The sequence below is a fragment of the Arachis ipaensis genome, chromosome B08 (genome assembly GCF_000816755.2).
Source record: "Arachis ipaensis cultivar K30076 chromosome B08, Araip1.1, whole genome shotgun sequence".
Classification (NCBI taxonomy): Eukaryota; Viridiplantae; Streptophyta; class Magnoliopsida; order Fabales; family Fabaceae; genus Arachis; species Arachis ipaensis.
Genome location: NC_029792.2, coordinates 117,518,547 through 117,540,487, shown reverse-complemented (window position 1 = coordinate 117,540,487; position 21,941 = coordinate 117,518,547). Strand labels below are relative to the sequence as shown.

At 36.0% G+C, this 21,941-nt stretch overlaps 2 protein-coding genes across 2 annotated transcripts in view; one reads left to right on the top strand and one right to left on the bottom strand.

The window, feature by feature from the left end:
* Positions 1-10,410, bottom strand: part of LOC107613675 (cleavage and polyadenylation specificity factor subunit 3-II) — a 67,390-nt gene extending 56,980 nt beyond the window's left edge. Inside the window, exon 1 of the mRNA XM_021109807.1 lies at positions 10,318-10,410. The gene's annotated coding sequence lies outside the window, so the exon portion shown is untranslated. The remainder of the gene's footprint in view (positions 1-10,317) is intronic.
* Positions 10,448-21,941, top strand: part of LOC107613105 (alpha-N-acetylglucosaminidase) — a 17,246-nt gene continuing 5,752 nt past the window's right edge. Inside the window, exons 1-14 of the mRNA XM_016314962.2 lie at positions 10,448-10,702; positions 12,017-12,090; positions 12,820-13,031; positions 13,602-13,723; positions 14,691-14,776; positions 15,303-15,397; positions 15,548-15,629; positions 15,825-15,931; positions 16,023-16,053; positions 16,524-16,641; positions 17,103-17,153; positions 19,811-19,920; positions 20,014-20,116; positions 20,368-20,466. Coding sequence (XP_016170448.1) covers positions 10,487-10,702; positions 12,017-12,090; positions 12,820-13,031; positions 13,602-13,723; positions 14,691-14,776; positions 15,303-15,397; positions 15,548-15,629; positions 15,825-15,931; positions 16,023-16,053; positions 16,524-16,641; positions 17,103-17,153; positions 19,811-19,920; positions 20,014-20,116; positions 20,368-20,466 — 1,506 coding nt within the window. The 5' untranslated portion in view covers positions 10,448-10,486. The remainder of the gene's footprint in view (positions 10,703-12,016; positions 12,091-12,819; positions 13,032-13,601; positions 13,724-14,690; positions 14,777-15,302; positions 15,398-15,547; positions 15,630-15,824; positions 15,932-16,022; positions 16,054-16,523; positions 16,642-17,102; positions 17,154-19,810; positions 19,921-20,013; positions 20,117-20,367; positions 20,467-21,941) is intronic.

The window sequence follows — 21,941 nt, the reverse complement described above, 5'->3', positions numbered from 1 at the left end:
TTGGAGTCTCCACGGTGGTTCGAGTCGTGTTTCGGTCTTGTGTTGTTAAAATTAATACGGTTGAAACCTTAGCTGATTTGATTCTTTTAGAACCAATGAAAGATATTGATGTCATCTTAGGCATGGATTGGTTAGCAGCTTGTCATGCTGATGTGGGCTGTTACTCCAAAACTGTGAAGTTTGACATACCGGGTATCTCACCTTTTGTTTTTAAGAGTGATGACTGTCCCACTTTAGCTAGCATCATCTCATCTATGAGTGCTATGCAATTGATGGATAAGGGAAACCAAGGATTTCTAGCAGTTGTTAGGGATGTTGATGCCAAAGTGCCTAGTCTTGATCAGGTTCCTATTGTTAGAGAATTCCCTGACGTGTTCCCTGATGAGCTACTGGGGATGCTGCCTGACCGTGAAGTTGAGTTTTCCATAGATTTGGCTTCGGGAGTCCAACCTGTGTCCATTCCTCCCTATCGTATGGCTCCAACTGAGTTACGAGAATTAAAAGTTCAATTGGAAGATATGCTAGAGACAGGATTCATTCGTCCTAGTACTTCTCCGTGGGGAGCTCCTGCTCTATTTGTAAAGAAGAAGGATGGAACGATGCGACTATGTGTGGATTATCGTCAGCTCAATAAGATAACTGTTCGCAACAAGTATCCATTGCCAAGGATTGATGATTTGTTTGATCAACTTCAAGGAGCTACCTGTTTCTCAAAAATCGACCTGCGTTCAGGGTACCATCAATTGAAGATAAAAGAGGAAGACATTCCAAAAACTGCTTTTCGTACTCGCTATAGGCACTATGAGTTCTTAGTAATGTCCTTTGGTTTGACGAATGCGCCTGCAGCTTTCATGGACTTAATGAATCGAGTCTTCAAACCTTTCTTAGATCGCTTTGTTATCGTCTTCATCGATGATATCTTGGTGTATTCGAAAAATGCTACGGAGCATGAGTATCATTTGAGGATTGTGTTACAAACCTTAAGGGATCACAAGCTTTATGCTAAGTTTTCTAAATGTGAGTTTTGGCTTGATCAAGTGACATTTTTGGGGCATGTGGTATCAAAAGATGGAATCATGGTGGATCCAAAGAAAGTGGAAGCCATTCAGAAGTGGCCAATGCCTACTACAGTGACGGAAATTCGTAGCTTTCTAGGATTGGCCGGTTACTATCGGCGATTCATCAAGGACTTCTCGAGAATTTCGGCACCATTAACCAAGTTAACTCAGAAAAATGTGAAGTTTCAATGGTCAGAAGCTTGTGAGGAAAGTTTTCAGACACTTAAGGCTTGTCTAACCTCAGTACCAGTTCTTGTTTTACCTTCTGGGTCTGGGGGATTCTCAGTCTTTTGTGATGCATCTCGGATAGGACTGGGTTGTGTATTGATGCAGCATGGCTGCGTTATTGCCTATGCCTCACGAAAACTCAAGAGGCATAAGCAGAATTATCCAACTCATGACCTGAAAATGGCAGCAGTCATTTTTGCTTTGAAGATTTGGAGACACTACCTTTATGGTGAGACCTGTGAGATCTATACAGATCACAAGAGTTTGAAGTATATATTTCAACAAAAAGATTTAAATTTGAGACAACGGAGATGGATGGAGTTGCTAAAAGATTACGATTGTACTATTTTGTATCATCCTGGAAAGGCAAATGTTGTAGCAGATGCCCTCAGTAGAAAATCTATGGGTAGCTTGGCCCATATCACTCTTGCAAGGAGACCAATTGTTGAAGAAGTCCATCAATTGGAGGCTGGTGAAATTCAATTTGACCTTGGAGAATCAGGAGTTTTCTTAGCACATGTTCGAGCCCAATCTTCCCTAATAGAACAGATCAAGGCTGCACAACGTGATGACCCAAAACTAAGAAAGCTTATAGAAGATGTTCGCAATGGGAGGAACTCAAACTTTTCTCTTGATCAAGATGTCTTGCGTTGTGGTCAACGCTTATGTGTGCCAGATAACCATGACTTGAAGAAAGCTATTTTGGAGGAGGCTCACAATTCTAAGTATACCGTTCATCTAGGCTCCAATAAGATGTATCAAGATTTGAAACAATTGTTTTGGTGGGAAGGCATGAAAAAAGACATAGGAGTTTTTGTTTCTCATTGCTTAACTTGCCAACAGGTTAAAGCTAAACATCAAAGACCTGCTGGGTTATTGCAACAAATTGAGATACCTGAATGGAAGTGGGAAAGGATTACGATGGATTTTGTAACAGGTTTACCTCGTAGCTTTAAAGGTTTTGATTCAATTTGGGTAATTGTGGATAGAATGACAAAGTCAGCTCACTTTCTTCCGGTAAAAATAACTTTTAGTGCAGCTCGATATGCTCAACTTTATGTTGATGAGATAGTTAAGCTACATGGAATTCCAGTGTCCATTATTTCAGATTGCGGGCCCCAGTTTACCTCTCATTTTTGGAAATCTTTTCAAAAAGCGTTAGGAACTCGTCTGGATCTTAGCACAGCTTTTCACCCTCAAACCGATGGACAATCAGAGAGGACGATCCAGATATTGGAAGACATATTAAGGTGTTGTGTTCTAGATTTTGGTGAAAATTGGGACAGCTATCTACCTTTGATCAAGTTCTCTCATAATAATAGTTATCAAGCCAGCATTCAAATGGCACCTTTTGAGGCTCTTTATGGGAGAAGATGCAGGTCACCTGTTGGGTGGTTTGAGGTTGGTGAGGTTAAGCTTTTGGGGCCAAATTTGGTACAAGATGCAGTTGAGAAGGTTCGCATAATAAGAGAACGTTTATTAGCAACTCAGAGTAGGCAGAAGGCTTATGTTGATAATAGAAGGCGTAACTTAGAGTTTTCAGTGGGTGATCAGGTATTTCTTAGAGTGTCGCCTATGAAGGGAGTGATGAGGTTTGGGAAAAGAGGCAAGCTTAGTCCTTGATACATTGGTCCATTTGAGATACTGGACAGAATAGGTGCAGTTGCTTACCGCTTGGCATTGCCGCCTGAGTTATCTATGATTCATCCAGTCTTTCACGTATCAATGTTGCGCAAATACCTTCATGACTCATCTCATGTGCTTGCACCACAAGCCATAGAGCTTAAGGAAGATTTATCATTTGAAGAGGAACCAGTGGCTATAGTTGATCGCCAAGTAAAGAAACTACGTTCTAATGAGATAGCGTCTGTGAAGGTTGTTTGGAAGAATCATTAGGTAGAAGAAGCAACTTGGGAAGTAGAGGACGCTATGCGCAACAAATATCCGTATTTGTTTGAGTCCGAAGGTAACTATCACACTTATCACCATATATGAATTCGAAATTCGGGGACCGAATTTCTTAAGGGGGAGAGAATGTAATGACCAAAGAAAAAAAAAAAAAGTGGAAGCACCTTCTCATTCAACTCTTCCATCTTCTCATCTCTTCTTGTAATTTCACACTATTATCAAACTCATCTTCATCATCTTACCTTTCTTTCTTTTTCTATTCTATCTCTATTCATTCAAAATCTCATTTTCTCAAAATCCCAAATCATGGAATGTTAACTTAATGAGTGAAAGAAGCATTCAACTTTGAGTTCCAATTATTATTGAGGCTTCAAGGTAACTCTTTGACTCAATAATTAGCCATATCTCCAATTTTTGTCATCTCTATATTTATGGGTATATATAAATCCGAATTTAGGGTTATTAGGATTAGGAAATTTGGGACTTTTGGTCAAGATGAGTTAGATTATGTTAATTGACAATGTTAGCAGCTCACAAACATCATTATTGTCATATTTTTAGAGTTGTAGAGTTATTGGACATCATTTGGTAGCTCGTTGGCGGATGCGTATTTTGGATATACTTGATGGTGGATATGATTGGAATGTGTTGTTGTTGTTGTCCTTGGAAATGGATGTTTATTATTGATACAGGGAGTTAATATTTATGTTGGTAAGGTCCTAGAAATATAGGAGATTCTGTCTGTTTTTCTGAAAATTTGGTCGTTTGGCTTGCTGAGGGACTTGTCCCTTGAGCGTCAGTCATGGCTTGGTCCGAGCCTTGACAAAGTTGGCTCCTTGCATTCTACCCCGCATTGAACGGCGAGGATGGGAGTTTCTTCTGAGAAAACCATAGGAGGTCAACCTCTCATGGGTGGTAGAATTCTACACTAACTACCATCTTCCCTTTCTTCAATCGGTATACATGCGCCGGAAGCAAGTCTCAGTTTCAGAAGAGGCTATCCAGCAAGTACTTAATGTCTTACCAGTACCAAGTGACATGGATGGCTACTAAGAGGTCTTACATCAGTGAGAAAAGTTTGGATTTGATTGGGACTCGATCTTCTGAGTCATTGCTGAACCAGAGACATTTTGGACCCATGGTCGACTCCGGATGCGGCCCAAGTGCATTGATGCACGTTTCCTCACTGTAGAAGCTAGAGTTTAGGCCCAGATCCTATCCCACTATGTGTTACCTAGCACCCACAAGTCGTCCTTCACGGCGGATCTCGCCTTGCTTGTTTGGTGCGTTCTCACGGAGAGACCGGTGAGCATTCCGCTTCTTATCAAGCAAGCGATGGGTCAAGTCCACGCCTGGGGTAATTTGCCATTTTCAGCATTGGTATCTGATTTAGTTGCTGTTGCGGGTGTTCCTTGGGAAGCCATGGACACGAAGGCTATAATTCCAGCTAAGGGCGATGTGGTCCCAAGCGGGAAATACTTACAGCTTCCTATGAACAACCCAAGCCTTGATATATCCCTCCCATCTACTATTCCTTCCACCTCATCATCACCACCACGACAAAGATCCATCCATCAAAGGATAGAAGATCTACACTGGAAGATTGATAGATATGAGCAGCGCAACCAACGCCGATACACTTACATCAAGAAGCTGCTGCGTTGTGTTACCCCTAGCATGGAGGAATACGAAATATTCACATCCATCCCAAACCCAAGTGATGGGAGCTCTGATGAAGGGGATAGTGAAGGTTCTGATCCCGACCGTCCTTTGCGCATTGTTGATAGCACAGAGGACCGTGCTAAATTCTAAGTGTGGGGAGGTCGTTCGACCGATCTCCATGGGTAACAATCTCTTCCTTTCAACACCCATGGATTTATCTTTTGCTTAGTAGTTAGTACATTGCATCTGTAGTTAGTGTTGCATGTAAATACCCTTTGCATGATAGTTAGTCTCTATAGAGTTACTTGGTCAAAATAATGACTTCTTCCCCAAGAAACTATAATTTCAGGGTACCCTACCAATTTTGAAAAAAAATTTTGCGGTGAACTTGCTTCAAGAATGTATTTTGGAACATACTGATTGAGCTAAGAACACAAGCATGTGAGGTTTGAGCCTATTGTGTGGTTATATCTTCTAACCACTATTTCCCATTCTTGTGTGCATTATTTTCTCTCTATGATTGCAATCCTTGCTTTGTCTGATTCTATATGTCCATTACTTTGTGTATGAATGCATTTACATGATTGAGGCCATCATTTCAATAGTCACTTTTTCCAAACGGTCTTAACCCTTTTATCTACCATTGCTAACCAATTTTGAGCCCATGATAAACCCTTTTTGTTCTTAATAGAGTACATCAACAATCCTAAGTGAAAAACAATGAATGTCCCTAGATTTGGATCATTGATTAGCTTAGGTAAGTGAAGGTATGTATCATTCAAATGGGAGGGTGTACTTGGAAACTTGGGTAGATATAAAGGTGTGTATTTGTAGTTGTAATCGGAGATTTTGGGAATTGGGAACATACTCATGTATTGAATGATTGAACCATATGCATTGAAACTTTTGTACATGAAACCCCAAGAAAAAGGGGACAAAAAAAAATTATTTTGTGTATATATGAGAATGTAAGAAAAAGAAATAGAAAAAAAAATAGAAGAAACAAAAATATGAAAAAAAAGAGAAAGCAATGAAAGGGGACAAAAATGCCCCAAGACAAAGTAATAATAACAATGCATATGGGATGTGAATTGAAAAGAATGCATGAGTATGCAAAAAAGTGAAACGCATGGGTAGCTAGGTATTGTATTATAGTTGTATAGGTTGTTCTATGTGTCTAGTGGGATCTTAGGTTAATCAAGGATTCAAATTTTAAGCTCACTTGACCATATACATCCTTACCTTCACCCTAACCCCATTACAACCCATGAATAAGATCTCATGATACTTGTAAGCATGCATTAAGTAATTATTGATTGTTAGATGAAAGACAAATCTTGGAAAGCATGATTAGGAAAGGATTGAGTGACGAACCCTATACACTCGAGCGAATAGAGCGGATACACTTCCGGTGAGGGTTCGATGCTCAACTCCTTGTTCCCAGCTTTCACAAGCATTCATCTAGCAAGTTATATGCACTTCATAGTAATGTTCAAATTGGTAGGATTTATGCACTATATATCATTTTCACCCCGTATGCTCATATGTGTTCTTGGAGGATAGATTTACCCTTGACCAAGTAGATAGATGATTTTACATTAGTTGCATGCATTCATTTAGGAAATTCGCACTTCATAAACCCTTTCTTACCATGATCTTTGGTCTTTTTATTTTTTAAGCATGAGGACATGCTTGGTTTAAGTGTGGGAGATTTGATAAACCCCAATTTTGTGGTTTATATTGTGTAGAATTTGGGGGTTTTGTCAATATTTTTCACACTTATCCACAAGAATTGCATGATGTTGTGTTCTCTTCCTAATATTGCTCCATGATGGAAAATACGCTTCTTTTGCCTTAGAATTGCTATATTTTGATCTTCTTTTATTACCATTCGATGTCGTGACGTGTTTGTTGAGTGATTTCAGAATTTATAGGGCAAGAATGGCCTATAAGAGAGAAAGAAAGCATGCATAAGAGGAAGGAACATGAAGATTTAGATTTTTAGGAACTTCAGCATGGGCGCGCACGTGCACCTCGCGTGCACGCGTGGGTATGGACAGCTGGAAGCGCGCGCGCAAAGATCGGCGCATCCGCGCAGATTAGGAAAATCCACACCGGCGCGCACGCGTACATGGCGCGCACGCATGGATAACAAAATCAATCGGCGCGCACGCACGCATGGCGCGTACGCGCGACAAGCTGCACGTGACCTCATTAAAGGAAATCGTACATGGCGATTTCTGAGGCTCAAGAGGCCCGAATTCAAGCTGGTTCTGTATGGAAAAGACCCAAGGATGCTAGGGAAAAAGGGGGGATCATTCATTGACACTTAGACATAATTTTTAGCTAGTTTTTTGTTTTTGTTATTCTAGAGAGAGAACTCTTGTTCCTCTCTAGATCTAGTTTGATTTGATCTTCCCTTGTTGAATTCTGAATTGGATCTTGTTAATTACTAGTTTTGATTGCTTAATTTGAATTCTTTAGCATAATTTTGTTTAGATCTTGTGTTAGTTTTATGTTTTCTTGTCAATTGTCATTTTATACCCATTTCATGAATCTTGTGAATTTTGGATTGTTAATGTTACATTGATTATTTTCATGGTTAATTGTGTTGTTTGAGTGATTATATGTTGATAATTGTTAGTGGGTACTTGTTAATTTCAATTTAATTGCAATTTGAATATGTCTTTTAGTAATGCTTACCATGTGTTTGATGAAATGTTTCCTTTGATTATGGAGTAGTTCTCTTTACTCTTGGTCTAGGTTAAGGGAATTGAATAAACTTGAGTCATTGGGTCTAATGGATTTGATGATTTGGGAACCCTTAGTGGTCAATTTGATAGCCATTGATACTAGCCTACTACTAAGTCAATTAGTAGCTAGGTTGGACCTTATGGGTTGATGTTGACTAAACCATTTAACGTACTTCAAGTATAGAAGTAGACTTAATGAGTTTGGTTCCTCATAATTGTCAAGATATGGTTATTAGACAAGGATAGTGATCCCAATTCCCATGTCTAGCCAAGAGTTGCTTTATTATTCATATTTGAAAACTCCAAAAATCCTAATTGCTTTGTCTTGGTCATAGTTATTTGGTTAGTCTTAGAGTAGAATTATATTGGATGTTATCTTATTAGTTTGGAATTGCTCACATATTGCTTTAGTTGTTTGAATTAGTTTCTTGCACTTCAAGATTACTTGCTTGTTAGGATTCTTAGTTTAATTTCTTGCTCATGACTTGCAACCCCGGAATTCTAACCAATGTTAAAGCATATGTTTGCCCATTCCTTGTGAGACGACCCGAGGTTTGAATACTTCGGTTATTTTTATTGGGGTTGAACTTGTGACAACCAATTCCTTCGAAATTTGATTCGCGGATTATTTGCCGGTTGAGGGCTATACTTGCAATGTGAAAATCTTGTGAAATTCCTTACCGACGGTATTCCGTGGCCATCAACGACCCAATATATCATTTGCAGTGAATTTACTAGCAAGGTATAGTTTCTCTCCAACCAGAAGACATTGGAATGGAATCAAACAAATCTTTCGATATCTTCATAGAACGATTGATATGGGATTGTGTTATCCATATGAATCCAAGTCACAATTAGTTGGCTATGCAGATGTTGGATACTTGTCTGATCCACAAAAAGGGAGATCTCAAACAGGATATTTGTTCACACATGGTGGTACAGCTATATCATGGAGATCCACGAAACAGACAATTGTAGCAATATCCTCTAATCATGCTGAAATACTAGCGATTCATGAAGCAAGTCGCGAATGTTTTTGGCTTAGGAGTTTGATCCAATATATTCTGTCATCAAGTGGACTGGTTGATCATAAGATAGCTCCAACTATCTGTTTGAAGATAATACAGCATGCATTGCTCAACTTAAGGGTGGATACATCAAAGGTGATAGAACAAAGCATATTTCTTCCAAATTCTTCTCCACTCATGATTAGGGGTGTCCGCGGATCGGATCGGATCGGATATGGCCGAAAATTCGATTCGATCCGCATAATTTCCATCGGATCGGATCAGATATGATATCCGCATTTTTTAGTGCCGGATCCGATCCGATCCTATCCGCACATTTGCGGATCGGATCGGATCGGATATCGGATATATCCGCATAATTAAATCTTTTCTTTTTAATTATATTTCTATGTAAAAGAATTCGATAAAAATATTTCTTTCATACTTTTAAACTTATTTATTCCTAAAATATTTTTAATCAAACTCTCTCTAAATAACAAAATTAAAATAATACAATATATGAATAATAATTACTAACTAAAACATACAAACAAGTAAATATAATACCAAACATATATATTTTTTTATTTTTTAATTATTATAGTGAGGATTTACAAATCCGTGGATCGGATACGCGGATGTAGAGCAGATATCCGCGATCCGATCTGCAAAGGGTGTGGATCGGATCCGATCCAATCCAATCAATTTGTGAATTGGATTGGATGCGGATATTTACTGCGGATCTGCGGATACGATCCGATCCATGTACACCCTAAACGCAAGAAGTTTGACATAATTGAAGCGTTAGATTAATGACTTGGCCAACATTTCCGGAAGCAGCTACTACAGAACAGAGTACACGTTAAGAAACACCAGGATCCGATCCGATCCGATCAATTTGCGGATCGGATCGTATCCGCAATTTTCGGATCGGATGCAGATATTTACCGCAGATCTGCGGATACGATCCGATCCATGGACACCCCTACTCATGATCTTCAGAATCAAGGAACAATTGATGTCCAACAGATCTACTTAAATGACAATTTGGCAGATTTATTCACAAAGTTACTCCCAAAATCCTCCTTTGAAAGATTGATACATGAGATTGGGATGCGCCGATTTCGAGATATTAAATGATGTCGACAAGAAGGGGAGACTGTACTCTTTTTTCCTTGGTTAGGTTTTTTTCCATTGGATTTTTCTTGACAAGGTTTTTAATGAGACAGTCCCCATCACAAAGAATTTTGTATTCTTTTTCCTTCACTAAAGTTTTTTTTTCTATTTGGTTTTTCTTTAGTAAGGTTTTAACGAGACATAATCCTAAATGGACATCCAAGGGGAGTGTTGTGATAAGATTAGTGACGTAGATGCCTATTTATGATGGACGGTTCAGTATTCTCAAGAAATAGTACATTTAATAAGAATTTGATGTACGTATATAAATAGAGGCTTAAGTCTATGATAGTTACACACAATCAATAAAAACACCTTTCTCTCTCTTTATTCTCTACTAAATTACTAATAGTTTCTCTCTCTCTCTTTCTTTTGTTACTACTTATAAATATATGAATAATTTTTATTGAGATAATTAATACTAGAGTCTTCTATTTACACATCTTTATTTTATATTTAGTATATCTTTTATTTATTTTACAACACCAATCATGCTTTATTTTCATTATCAAATAGTCAAAATACCAAAGCAATCAGCTCTAAGTGTTGACTTGTTGCGACTTTCTCTCTTCCCGTCGCTGCCCCTGTCCGTTGCCGCCGTGTCCGCCTGCGTCGCCTTCGTCCTTCACCCTTCTTGCCGTCTCCGTCGTGTCACCTCTCGCCGTCTCTGTGGCGCCGCCATCGCAGAAAAAAAATGTTCAACGAGTTCAATTTTCTGTTTCTGATTTTGGTTCCATCATTTCTGCTGCTTCCTCTGTCACTGTCCGAGTTTGACTCCATAGGACCTCTGCTCCAGCGCTTGGACTTCAAAAGGGCGCCTCCATCTGTTCAAGAAGCTGCTGCTAAAGGTGTTTTGAGTAGATTGCTTCCTACTCATTTGTCCAGTTTCGAGTTCAAAATTGTGTCTAAGGTGATCTCTCTTTTCCCCTCGGAGTTTCCATGTCTTAATTTCAATGTTGGTTGAGTTTGTGAGTGGTAGTAATTTATTTATTTATTTTAGTGATCAGTGGTACGGTATCTTCTTGTTAAACCATCAATTGATATTTTGTTAAATCATAAATGTAAAAGTTGATACTAATTTCTTTATGCAGATTTTTCTTTTTTAATTTTAACTTTTTAGGTAAAGAAAAAAGGTTGCAATACTTTTAACATTTCTTTTAAAAGCTAGGTTATGTTCTTATTGAGAGCTGCATGAAGTGATATTCAAATTACTGCTGTTTATTGAAAGAGAAAGTGTAGATTATCAACAACTTTTTAGCCAACAATCTCATTTCACCTTCCCACAAGAGAGAGAGAGAGAGAGCAGAGAGCATAGAGCATAGAGCATACTTGTATAGTTGATTTTTTGGTTGTTCTTTATATCTGGCTAGATATTTGGCTATAAAACTGTTGGCCATACAGCATGACTCTTCTTAAAATTTAGAGGCTAATATAATCCAAAAGGTTAATGCTGACTTTAGTTCCTGTAGGTATATTCATGAGTCGTTTAACTTGACTTATGTTTACTACTTAGAGGGACATTTTGATTCATTGAAACTTACAGGGACCAAAAATGATTTACACATGTATCTACTCAACCAAAGTGAGCATTAACCCATAATTCTTAAATTTGAATAGAAGACTAACTTATCAATTTTTTTTTATTAGTGACACAGGAAGTAAAATTCTGTTTTAGATAACGGTAACGTTATAAATACTACTCTTGTGATTTTTGCTTATTAAAAGCAATGTTTTTATAAGATTACCAAACAATGCTGACCATGATGCTTTGAGAGTTTTGAAAGAGCTCAGTAGCTCTTTATAAAGGCATCTACCAAATCAAGCCTTTTACTACAGATTTATTGTTTAGAAGTTTCATTGTTGACAACATGGTACTTGTTTTTTACTCCATAGTTCATTAAATAAAGTGAGCTTTTATTTTATTTCATTTTTTTGTCGCCCCTTTTGGCCTTGTTTACCTGGAATTTTGTTTACATGTATCCTAAGATGTATACTTCTCTTTGCCTCCTGACCTTTTGTACAAAGATGTATTATAATTCAATCAGTCATTTATGTGAGAATTTTGTTTGAAGCAACAAGGACTAGATTTATTTATTTAGTTCCAATTTTCTAATGGATGTTTTCACTTAATATATGATATCCTTATACTAACCTTCAGAATTAGTTAGGATCTGCATCTACTCTTATATGATTTGATGTGAAATATGGTTTCCATAGTTTTCAGGATGCATGTGGTGGAGACAGTTGTTTTCTGATAAATAATTACAATCAGTTGAGACAGAGCGGGCCTGAGATAATGTATGTCAACTGAAATTTATGCTGACAATGCTTTCTTTTTCTTTACCTACAAGTTTACAGCTTGTCTTATTTCTTATTCTGTTATTTTTTATGCCTTAGATCTTTATTTCCTTTTAAAAAATGCTATTGAACTTCTTCACATTGTTGTTTGAAAATATTAAATTGGTCAAATTTCAGTATATAATCTGTATATAAAGTGTAATGAAAATTCTACCATTTGTAGTTCACTGATGGTGTGGTTAAATGTAGTTACAATTATATAAGATTCTGAAGTTTCCAGTTTTTCAATGTCATTAGTTGTCTGCTCTTGAATGAGATCAGGTGATCTATAGTAGGACAGAAATATAGAATGATAGGTGCCAAGAAGAGAAGGAAGTTCCATAATGTATTACTGAGATTTCATTTAACCTTATTTAATTTCACTATTACCCGCTTTGCTGGTTACTTGATCTCATGCTTTCTTTAGTATCCAAGTACATGCATGCCTCAGTGGCAGAATGGAACTCATCTGCTGTTGAAGATGTGATTTGGAAAATACATGACATCAGCTTAATTAGATCTCATTTTCTTTTTTACTTTTCAGGCAGAAAATTATTCTTATAACATTTTCCTTGAGTTACTGCTATTGTATTAGATTATGACACAAAGTATTGAATATTTTGATATGGTATGGGGCAAAGAAAGGTTTTTTTCCTACATTCTAACATTGTTAATGTGTATATTTCTCAGTATTAGAGGAACCACAGCTGTTGAGATTGCATCTGGCCTTCATTGGTATCTAAAGTATTGGTGTGGAGCTCACATCTCATGGGCAAAGACAGGTGGAATTCAGATAGCTTCAGTCCCAAAGCCAGGATCACTTCCCCTTTTGAAAGATGAGGGACTAATAGTTAAACGCCCAGTTCCATGGAACTATTACCAAAATGTTGTGACTTCAAGCTGTGAGTACTGAAATCAGCTTTCCATCGAATTACACATTTTCCTGAAACTTTTTGTACTGAGCCACTTATTGAGAATGTGAACCGACGTTAGTTCAGTCGATGGCTAGTGTGGATGGTTAAAACTTTGATCTCTGTCAAAATATAGATACTCTTTAGTCACTTATTCCAAAGAAGTTGAATTAATAAACATTTGTATGCATAACCTATACAAAGTCAGTTAGAAGGTACTAGTGTTCCTCTATCCCAAAATTTAAAAAAAAAAAAGCAGTAATTGATCTTCTAGGACTTTATAAAATTTATGAGAAGCAAATATTTTATTAATGGCTAGCGGTACGTAGTCCAATACAAATAAACACTTAAGTCCTATTGCCAAACGTAATACTATCGAGTTGAGTGAGTTTTCTCAAGTCATTCTGGTCAGGAAGTGTTGAACTTTGGGGTTCCTATCTTATCACATTCAAGGATCATAAGGTTACTGTTAGGAACAATGCATAGTTGCAGAACAAATACACAACCACTGGTTCCTTGTTCAAGGGTATACAATATCACATTCTTTGTGATTCCTTGTAGATTCGTATGTTTGGTGGGACTGGGAAAAGTGGGAAAAGGAGGTAGACTGGATGGCACTTCAGGGGGTGAACTTACCCTTGGCATTCACTGGGCAAGAAGCAATATGGCAAAAGGTTTTTAAGGTAAGGTGCGGTTTAAGACGAACCTTAGTCTAAGTAAAGATATTTCTCGTGTTGAGGGAATTACCTCTGAAAATCAGTGCACAGAAACAAGTTTTTCACTAGAAGATCATTACTTCAGTGATGGTGTTACTTCTTCAGAATGCAAAGTTTGTCATCATGTTTTTATTATTTTTGTTTCTTTCTATCAGCCATTCTTTCAAACTTACGCTGCTCGAAGTAAAGTGTGCATAATGTTTCTATTTGGATTATGTTAATAACTGTTCTGCATATTATTGGCTATGCTAGATATGTTTATACTTTGACAGATATAAGGCCTGGGTATTTCATTTTATGCCTTTTGATTAATGAATATTTGGTGGTTTAAATGGAGATATTTGGTGTCTTATTGCTTCCATAGGCAAAAATGTCAATGCACTCAAATCATTGGGTTTATAACCATTTATAAAATGCTAGAAGTTCCAAGTATTCACTTATTTGGATAAAGTCCTGTTAGCATTTTAGTGGTAGTCATCTAGCATAGTGACTATTTTAGACGGTCTTTCTTGATTGATATGTTAGAGAGATCTGGATGCATTGCTCAATTGTTATGCTTTTTCTCTTTATTTTAGAGGGGTAGCAATGGTGAAGTTTTTTTTGAAACAAACACAAGATATCTTCTTATCGGTTTCTCCTAGGCTTACTTTATGTCTACTCTAACCTAATGAAGACTTTTTCTTATACATTTTAAAGTAGTCTATAATCTACATGCTATATTTATACCACATTGGAATTATATGACATCATTCTGGGCATTTGCCAATGTTTAGATGCATGTGGCTCTGTGATGGGCTTGAAGATGACAACATGTTGTTTTAGCTACCAATGTTAGATGCACTTTTCATTCTTATTGATGTCATTTTATACTCATTAATTAAACATAATGTATTTTCTCTCTCCATAGTGATTTGACTAGTATTTTCATTTGTAGGATTTTAACATTAGTTCGGAAGATCTGAATAATTTCTTTGGTGGACCTGCTTTTCTTGCATGGGCTCGCATGGGAAATTTACATGGGTAGGTAAAGTAAATATTTAAACCCTATCGTTGATTTTTTGTGCTTATAAAGCCATGGAGATGGCATTGTTAGTTGGGTAATCATGTGGTCTGTGTACTTTTGTACTTCTGAAAGTCGAGGCACCCATGTTGGATAATTGATATAATGAGAATATTTTCTGATTATTTTATGAATAATCCTTTATTGTGATGGAATTTTGGTATTATCTCTTTTGCTTTTCACCTGTCTTCTTGATTTACAGCATGGAGGTGAGGGTACAGTTGCAACATTCTTAGTGTCTATGATGTGTAGTCATGGATTCACATTGCAATATGTTAAAATATATTCCGTACATAGTCCACATGGTGGTGGTGCTAGTAGTAATAATAACTTTTTTCATCCTTCTCTATCCATTTTTTCATGATACTAAGGGTGTATCTTTGGTACTATAGAGGCTTTTTGTTGCATTCACTGGTTATTTCAAATAAAAGGTAACTGTTATCATAGCATGTTCTCTGGTATAAAATGAGATCTATCATTTCACAGATGGGGTGGCCCTTTATCTCAAAATTGGCTAGATCATCAATTGGCCTTGCAGAAACAGATTATCACTCGAATGTTGGAGCTAGGCATGACCCCAGGTAAACTTGCATGATTATATAGATTTTATTTGAGTGTCATATTGTTTGATGTCGGTACCTATGTCAGTACCTGTATTTAATTCTCAAATTTGTATGCTACATTTCGTAAAACCAGTGCTGTCATGTAACATTTGATCTTTTATATTCTAGTGTTACCATCCTTCTCGGGGAATGCTCCAGCTTCTTTGACAAAGATATTCCCTTCAGCAAAAATAACTAGACTTGGTGACTGGTATTTCTCTTCCCTTTTATGGTGATACTTTTGTGTACCTAATGCATGACTTTTTATAACCAAGGTGAAAAATTCCCTATCAAGTGGCATATCTTAGATTTGTGCTCATATTCCAGTTTCAAACTTCTTTTGAGCTTTAGAGCTTTGTGCTTCCATGTATGTATCATTGATGTGTTTAATTACTGTTCTGTATAGGAACACTGTTGATGGGGATCCTCGTTGGTGCTGTACATATCTTCTTGATCCCTCAGATCCTCTATTTGTTGAAATTGGGGAAGCTTTTATCAGGAAACAAATCAAAGGTGATTCTCCAAATTCTGAGTTATATTTCATTCTTTTAATCCTCACTATCTTTGTCAATTTTGCATATTATCTAATTTCTGCTTTTTACAGAATATGGGGATGTAACAGACATCTATAACTGGTATGTTTATTTGTACTTCTTTCCATTTTATGAAACAGTCATATTTGAGTGAGCATGTTCACTTGTTGATATCTATTGGTTTGAGTCTTGTACATATGTTATTGTGATTTGATTGGAGTGGTTTTTTAAGCTTGATTACTATTAGTTCTGGCATACATATTGTATTTCTATTCTCATGAATCATATCTTCCAAAGGCCTTGTTTGTTAGATAGAGGGTCATAAATGATTTTATATCTAACCCACTATAGTCGTACTGCCCATTGAGCTTGAAGAATTATACTTGAGTCTAGTTTAGCATTTGCTCAAATTAACTTTTTCTCTATAGAAGGATGGACACGTCGTCTAAATTCTTGATCTTTTGGTTATAAGTACTTTGCTATTATGTCATAAACCAACTCTTTTAAAAGTTTAACTTGTTAGATAAAGGCACATAAATGATTTTATGTCTAACATATACCATTGACTGTAGTGACACATTTAATGAAAACTCCCCACCTACCGGTGATCCAGAATATATCTCAAATCTTGGAGCCTCTATATTTAAAGCAATGTCGAAAGGTGACAAGGATGCTGTGTGGCTTATGCAAGTATGTTTCAAATGACTCTGGATCTTTCCATCAGTTTTTACTCCTCCTATATCAAAATTATCTACAATATCTTCTCTAATTATAAGCATCTGAATCCCTATAGATAATCTTTTTGAAATGTATATTATGCATTAGTTTCTTGTAAGTATTTGTTGTCATCTTCTTATATTCTTTAGTCAAATTCACTCTGAGCCATGGATAGTCTCCTTGGTGTATAGTTTCCTCAATATTTTATTTATTTTTCACCCCCTTCTTTGTGTATTTTGTCCTATGTTTTCAAATGTAGAAAAATATGTTTCCAGTAACACCTTACTTCTATCATTGAGTTTGGTCTGCTGTGAATTCTTTTTCCTTGTTGCTTTTCATTGTTAGCGAGTTCCATTTACCTATTTCTTCTAGTATTTTGATGCCATTTGTAATGCATACTGATTTGTAGATGACAAATATCAATGAATCTGCAGGGTTGGCTCTTCTACTCTGACTCATCATTCTGGAAGCCACCTCAAATGAAAGTATGTAAAGTCAAAACAGGCTAAACATCATGTCTTTTTGAGGATTTGCATTTTTTATTTTTTGAATTTTATTATTATTGTTTATTTTCATTTTTCATCCACTGGTTAGACTATGAAACCACATAGAGATCCTCCCTTTTTTGTCAAAATGATTCTTTGAAAAAGAATTAGATAATGCCTTTTTTTCTTGCAGTTGACAACCTTAGCTTAATAAGCTTTCAAGGTTCTCATTTGTGTAGTCTCAAACAGATGGCTTTGTCTAGTTCTTAATGAATATATTAGCAGAATCAATATACCTCTTATCGTTGTGTTAGGATTTTGGCTTCATGGATTATATCAGTGCTATTATGGAAACTAGAGCCTTTTCTTATGTCAGGATTTTGGCTTCTAAGAAAGTCAGTTGCTAATGTTCATTTTTTTCCCTGTATGATCTATATGTATTGTAACAAGCTCCAGGGATTATTGTAGATTATCTACTTCCATGAATTTAGTCAGAGATTATTATGGATTTCTTAAATGATTTTTACTTCCTACAAGTTTGAAATAGTAATTGCTTCATATGTTTGACTGAATTCATGTTTTGTAGCCTATGACATTGCAATTTTTTCCTTTTTCCTTTCTTTTCTTTCTTTTTATTATTTTTTATTTATGTTTGTAGTTCTAACTGGGGTATATAGTATAATAGGGAAGGAAAGGTTGGGGAAATGGTTAGAAAGTTCTGGGCATGGACTGGACGAGAAGTTAGTGATCTGTCAACTGACCTGTGTTATCTTTTCTTTTCTTTCTCCTTTCGCTTAGCTTTTATTTTCTAGTTTAGCCTATAGGAGGTTTCTTGCAAGATATTCAATAAAATCAGATATTCAGTAGGAGTTTCCAATCACATACCAATGAAAAAGCTTGGATGTTCTGATTTTTGGTTTTGCCCATGATAATATCTTGTTCCTTCGATCATGGAATCGAATTCTTCTCTGTGCTCACGGATATTTTATTGTTTAGTTTCTTGAGCCGCTTTCATCTTTCTTGGCTTCCTTCCAGAACTAGAGCACCTCTATTCCCTTATGCTTCCTGAAGTCCTGATCACCACCTGACCTTAATGTTTAGATTGCACTGCTGCTCCAAGTCTGAAATTGTAGATCCCTTGTTCAGTTGTTTGTACATTATTAATGTTTATATTTGCTAAAGCAATTTGAAAAAGTGATTTTAGATATCTAATTGTGATAGTTCTGGAGTTGTATGAAGATCTCAGACAAAACAACAACAACAAAGTCCTGTCTCACTATCTCACTAGGTGGGGTCGGCTACATGGATCAAATGATGCCATTGAGTTTTATCATGTATCATGTCTACAGAGAGATTGTTTACATGTAGATCTCATTTGACCACCTCATGGATGGTCTTCTTCTGTCTTTCACCCCTTGTCCATCTTCCATCTCATCCACCCATCTGACTGGGTGCTTTGTTGGTCTTCTTCTCACATGTCCAAACCACCCGAGACGTAATTCTACCATCCACAATAGGTGCTACTTCAACTCTTTCTCTCTTATATCTTCGTTCCTTATTCTATCTAATCACGTATGACCACTTATCCATCTCATCATCTTTATCTCTGTCACACGTAACTTATGTTTGTGCTCTCCTTTAGTCGCCCAACACTCTGTACCATAAAACATAGACGGTCTGATAGCAGTGCGATATAATTTACCTTTAAGTTTTAAAGGTACTTTTTTGTCACATATAAAACTAGATGCGCTTCGCCATTTGGACCAACCTGTTTAGATCCTATGATTTACATCCTATTTAATCTCTCCATTATCCTGTATGATGTACCTAAGATATATAAAACTTTCAATTTTTTGTAGGTTGTTTTCTCCAATCTTCACCTTTGTATTAGGACTTTCCCCTCGGCGGCCGAACTTATATTCCATATATTCCGTCTTGCTATGACTTATGCGCATAGCATACACTTCTAGAGCTTCTCTCTATAAATCCAACTACTTATTTAGGCCTTCATTGACTCTCCCATAAGAACGATATCATCAGCAAAAAGCATGCACCATGACACAGGCTTTTGGATATGTTCTGTGAGTACTTCCAAGACTAATGTGAAAAAGGTATGGACTTAAGGATGATCCTTGGTGTAATCATATACCAATAGAAAATTTCTCTGTCACACCACATTGAGTCTTCACATTAGTTGTAACCCCATCATACATGTCTTTAATTGCACGAATATATGCGATCCTTGCTCTCTTCCTTTCCAAAACCTTTCCATAAGACCTCCCTTGGCACTCTATCGTACGCTTTTTCCAAATCAATAAACACCATATGTAAATATCTTTTATTACTATGATACCTTTCTATCATCCTTCTTAACAGGTATGTAGCTTCAGTGGTGGATCTGTCTGACATAAAACCAAATTGGTTCTTTGTTACTTGTGTCTCTTGTCTCAGCCTCCGTTCTATCACCCTTTCCCGTATACCTTAAAACACTGAAATAAAATTCTTTAGCATTATGGGTCTTTGTTATGCAACTTTAGTCCTGCAATGGTGTATGAGCTAAAGCTAGTTCAGTTTAATGCAAATGCTGCTTCTTTGTATTGATGTTTTCTTTTAATATATATTTTTCCTTTCCGGACTATGCATGTCAATAATTGCAGGCACTTCTACAATCAGTTCCATCTGGGAAGATGATTGTTCTTGATCTGTTTGCTGATGTTAAACCAATATGGAAATCTTCCTTTCAGTTTTATGGTACTCCTTATATCTGGTAATTATCTTTTTGGTAGCTCATATTACTAGTTTTGAAAAACTTTGATATTGTCAATAGCAATTATTCTTTCTCACTCTTACTCTGCTTCAGGTGCATGCTACATAATTTTGGTGGTAATATTGAAATGTATGGTATTTTGGATGCAATTTCTTCGGGGCCTGTTGAGGCTCATATCAGTGCAAACTCAACAATGGTACCACAAATTTTCACATATTGCATATTGCCAATTATGATACATAAGTTAGAAGTTTTTATTTCTTAGAAGCCTACATCGCACCTGCTTCATTCAACTTTGATCATATGCGGCTGATGTTTTATCTATTCTTCGTTTTGTTGGAAAATAAGTATTGATAGCATTAAATTAAAGATAATTATTTAGTAAATTTTTTAATTTATAGCTTCTGCATTCTAGTTTTTAAACTTATGCAGCTAAATTTTTTGTAGGTTGGTGTTGGTATGTGCATGGAAGGAATAGAGCAGAATCCTGTTGTTTACGAACTAATGTCTGAAATGGCATTTCGGGAGAAAAAAGTGCAAGTTCCGGTAATGTTGTTCAAAAGCGTATTGCTTATACAATTATTGACACTTGTTTTTACTTGTTTGTTTTAACGTTCTTCTCATCTAATTTTTAATTCTGGTGTTAAGCTTAATTTTAAATTCAAATTTCACAAATCTAACTTCTCATTTAAATTTTCCCTTGATTCTCCCATAGTTGATCTTTTGATAATCCACTTGAAACTTTTTCAACCCTCTTTATTTTACAAGTAGAATTTTCACATATATATATTGAAGCATCTTACGAATAACAAGTGTTGCACAAAACATATATCAAGAATGCTCTAATATTTCAAAAGAGGCTTAGAAAGTAGTTAATATTGATAGCTTAAAATGTACGAGTTGTAAGTAGATCTTAATATGCATGCAATGACCATGTGCAACAAATTAAGAATTCAGTTCTATTCTTGTAAGGGTTTATGTTTAATAATATCTCAATTAATATTGCATTATAGGGACATTATGCCCTCTATATCACGTGATTAGAATATCATATTGTCATGTCAGGGTATAGCGCTCTTTAAATTATGTATTAGAAGTGCCACGATACTTATAAATATGACCATGATATCCTTTATAAGTGTTTGACTATCCTCACCAATTGAGCTAGCTTTTGGTATTGGAGCCTGTCCTATGTTTGTTAGTTGGCCCTCTGTATATGTCCGGTAATCAGGTAAGAGGGTATTATAAAAGTCTCACATTTATTGGGGATATGACCATGATAGTCTTTATAAGTGCTTGCCAATCCTCACATCTTGAGCTAGTTTTTCGGATTGAGTTAGGCCTACTCAACTCTAATATCATGAAATGTGGTAAGTATTGTAAGTGCTAGTCTGTCTAAAAACTTGTTAAGGGGATTCATACCTCTAATGAAGAATAAATTACCATTTGTACCCATAAAAAAATACAGATGCTGACAAATGTACCTACATAAAAAACGTTATATAAACTAGATTTATTCCTCTAATGAATATAAACTAGATTAAGACGCGATGCGCGGAGAGGTAAATTAATTATATTATATAGTATAAATTAAAATGTTATATATATTGCTTAGGGATATATTAGATCATATGTAAATTAATATTAAACTTAGAAGTTAATTTGTATGTAATATTGTACAATACATTTATTTAATTTGACAATTTATACATGATTTAATAATATTATTATTCAACAAAAAAGAAAAAATATATCATTGTAATATCTATAACAATATATAACGACAAAATATATTTTGATGTCTAAAAAATTCTTTTTCAATTTTGTCCTTCATAATAATCTTTCCCATTACATGGCAAAACACAAGGATTCAATTTCCACTAGTAAAGCAAGATGAAAGTACATGAAAAATTTAAATAAGAAATACGTATTAGGATTGAGATTAAAAGAAACCTAATTCATATAGAAGTGCATCTATTTTTTTTTTTCTTCACTTTAAAGGATTTTTTTTTATATGAAAG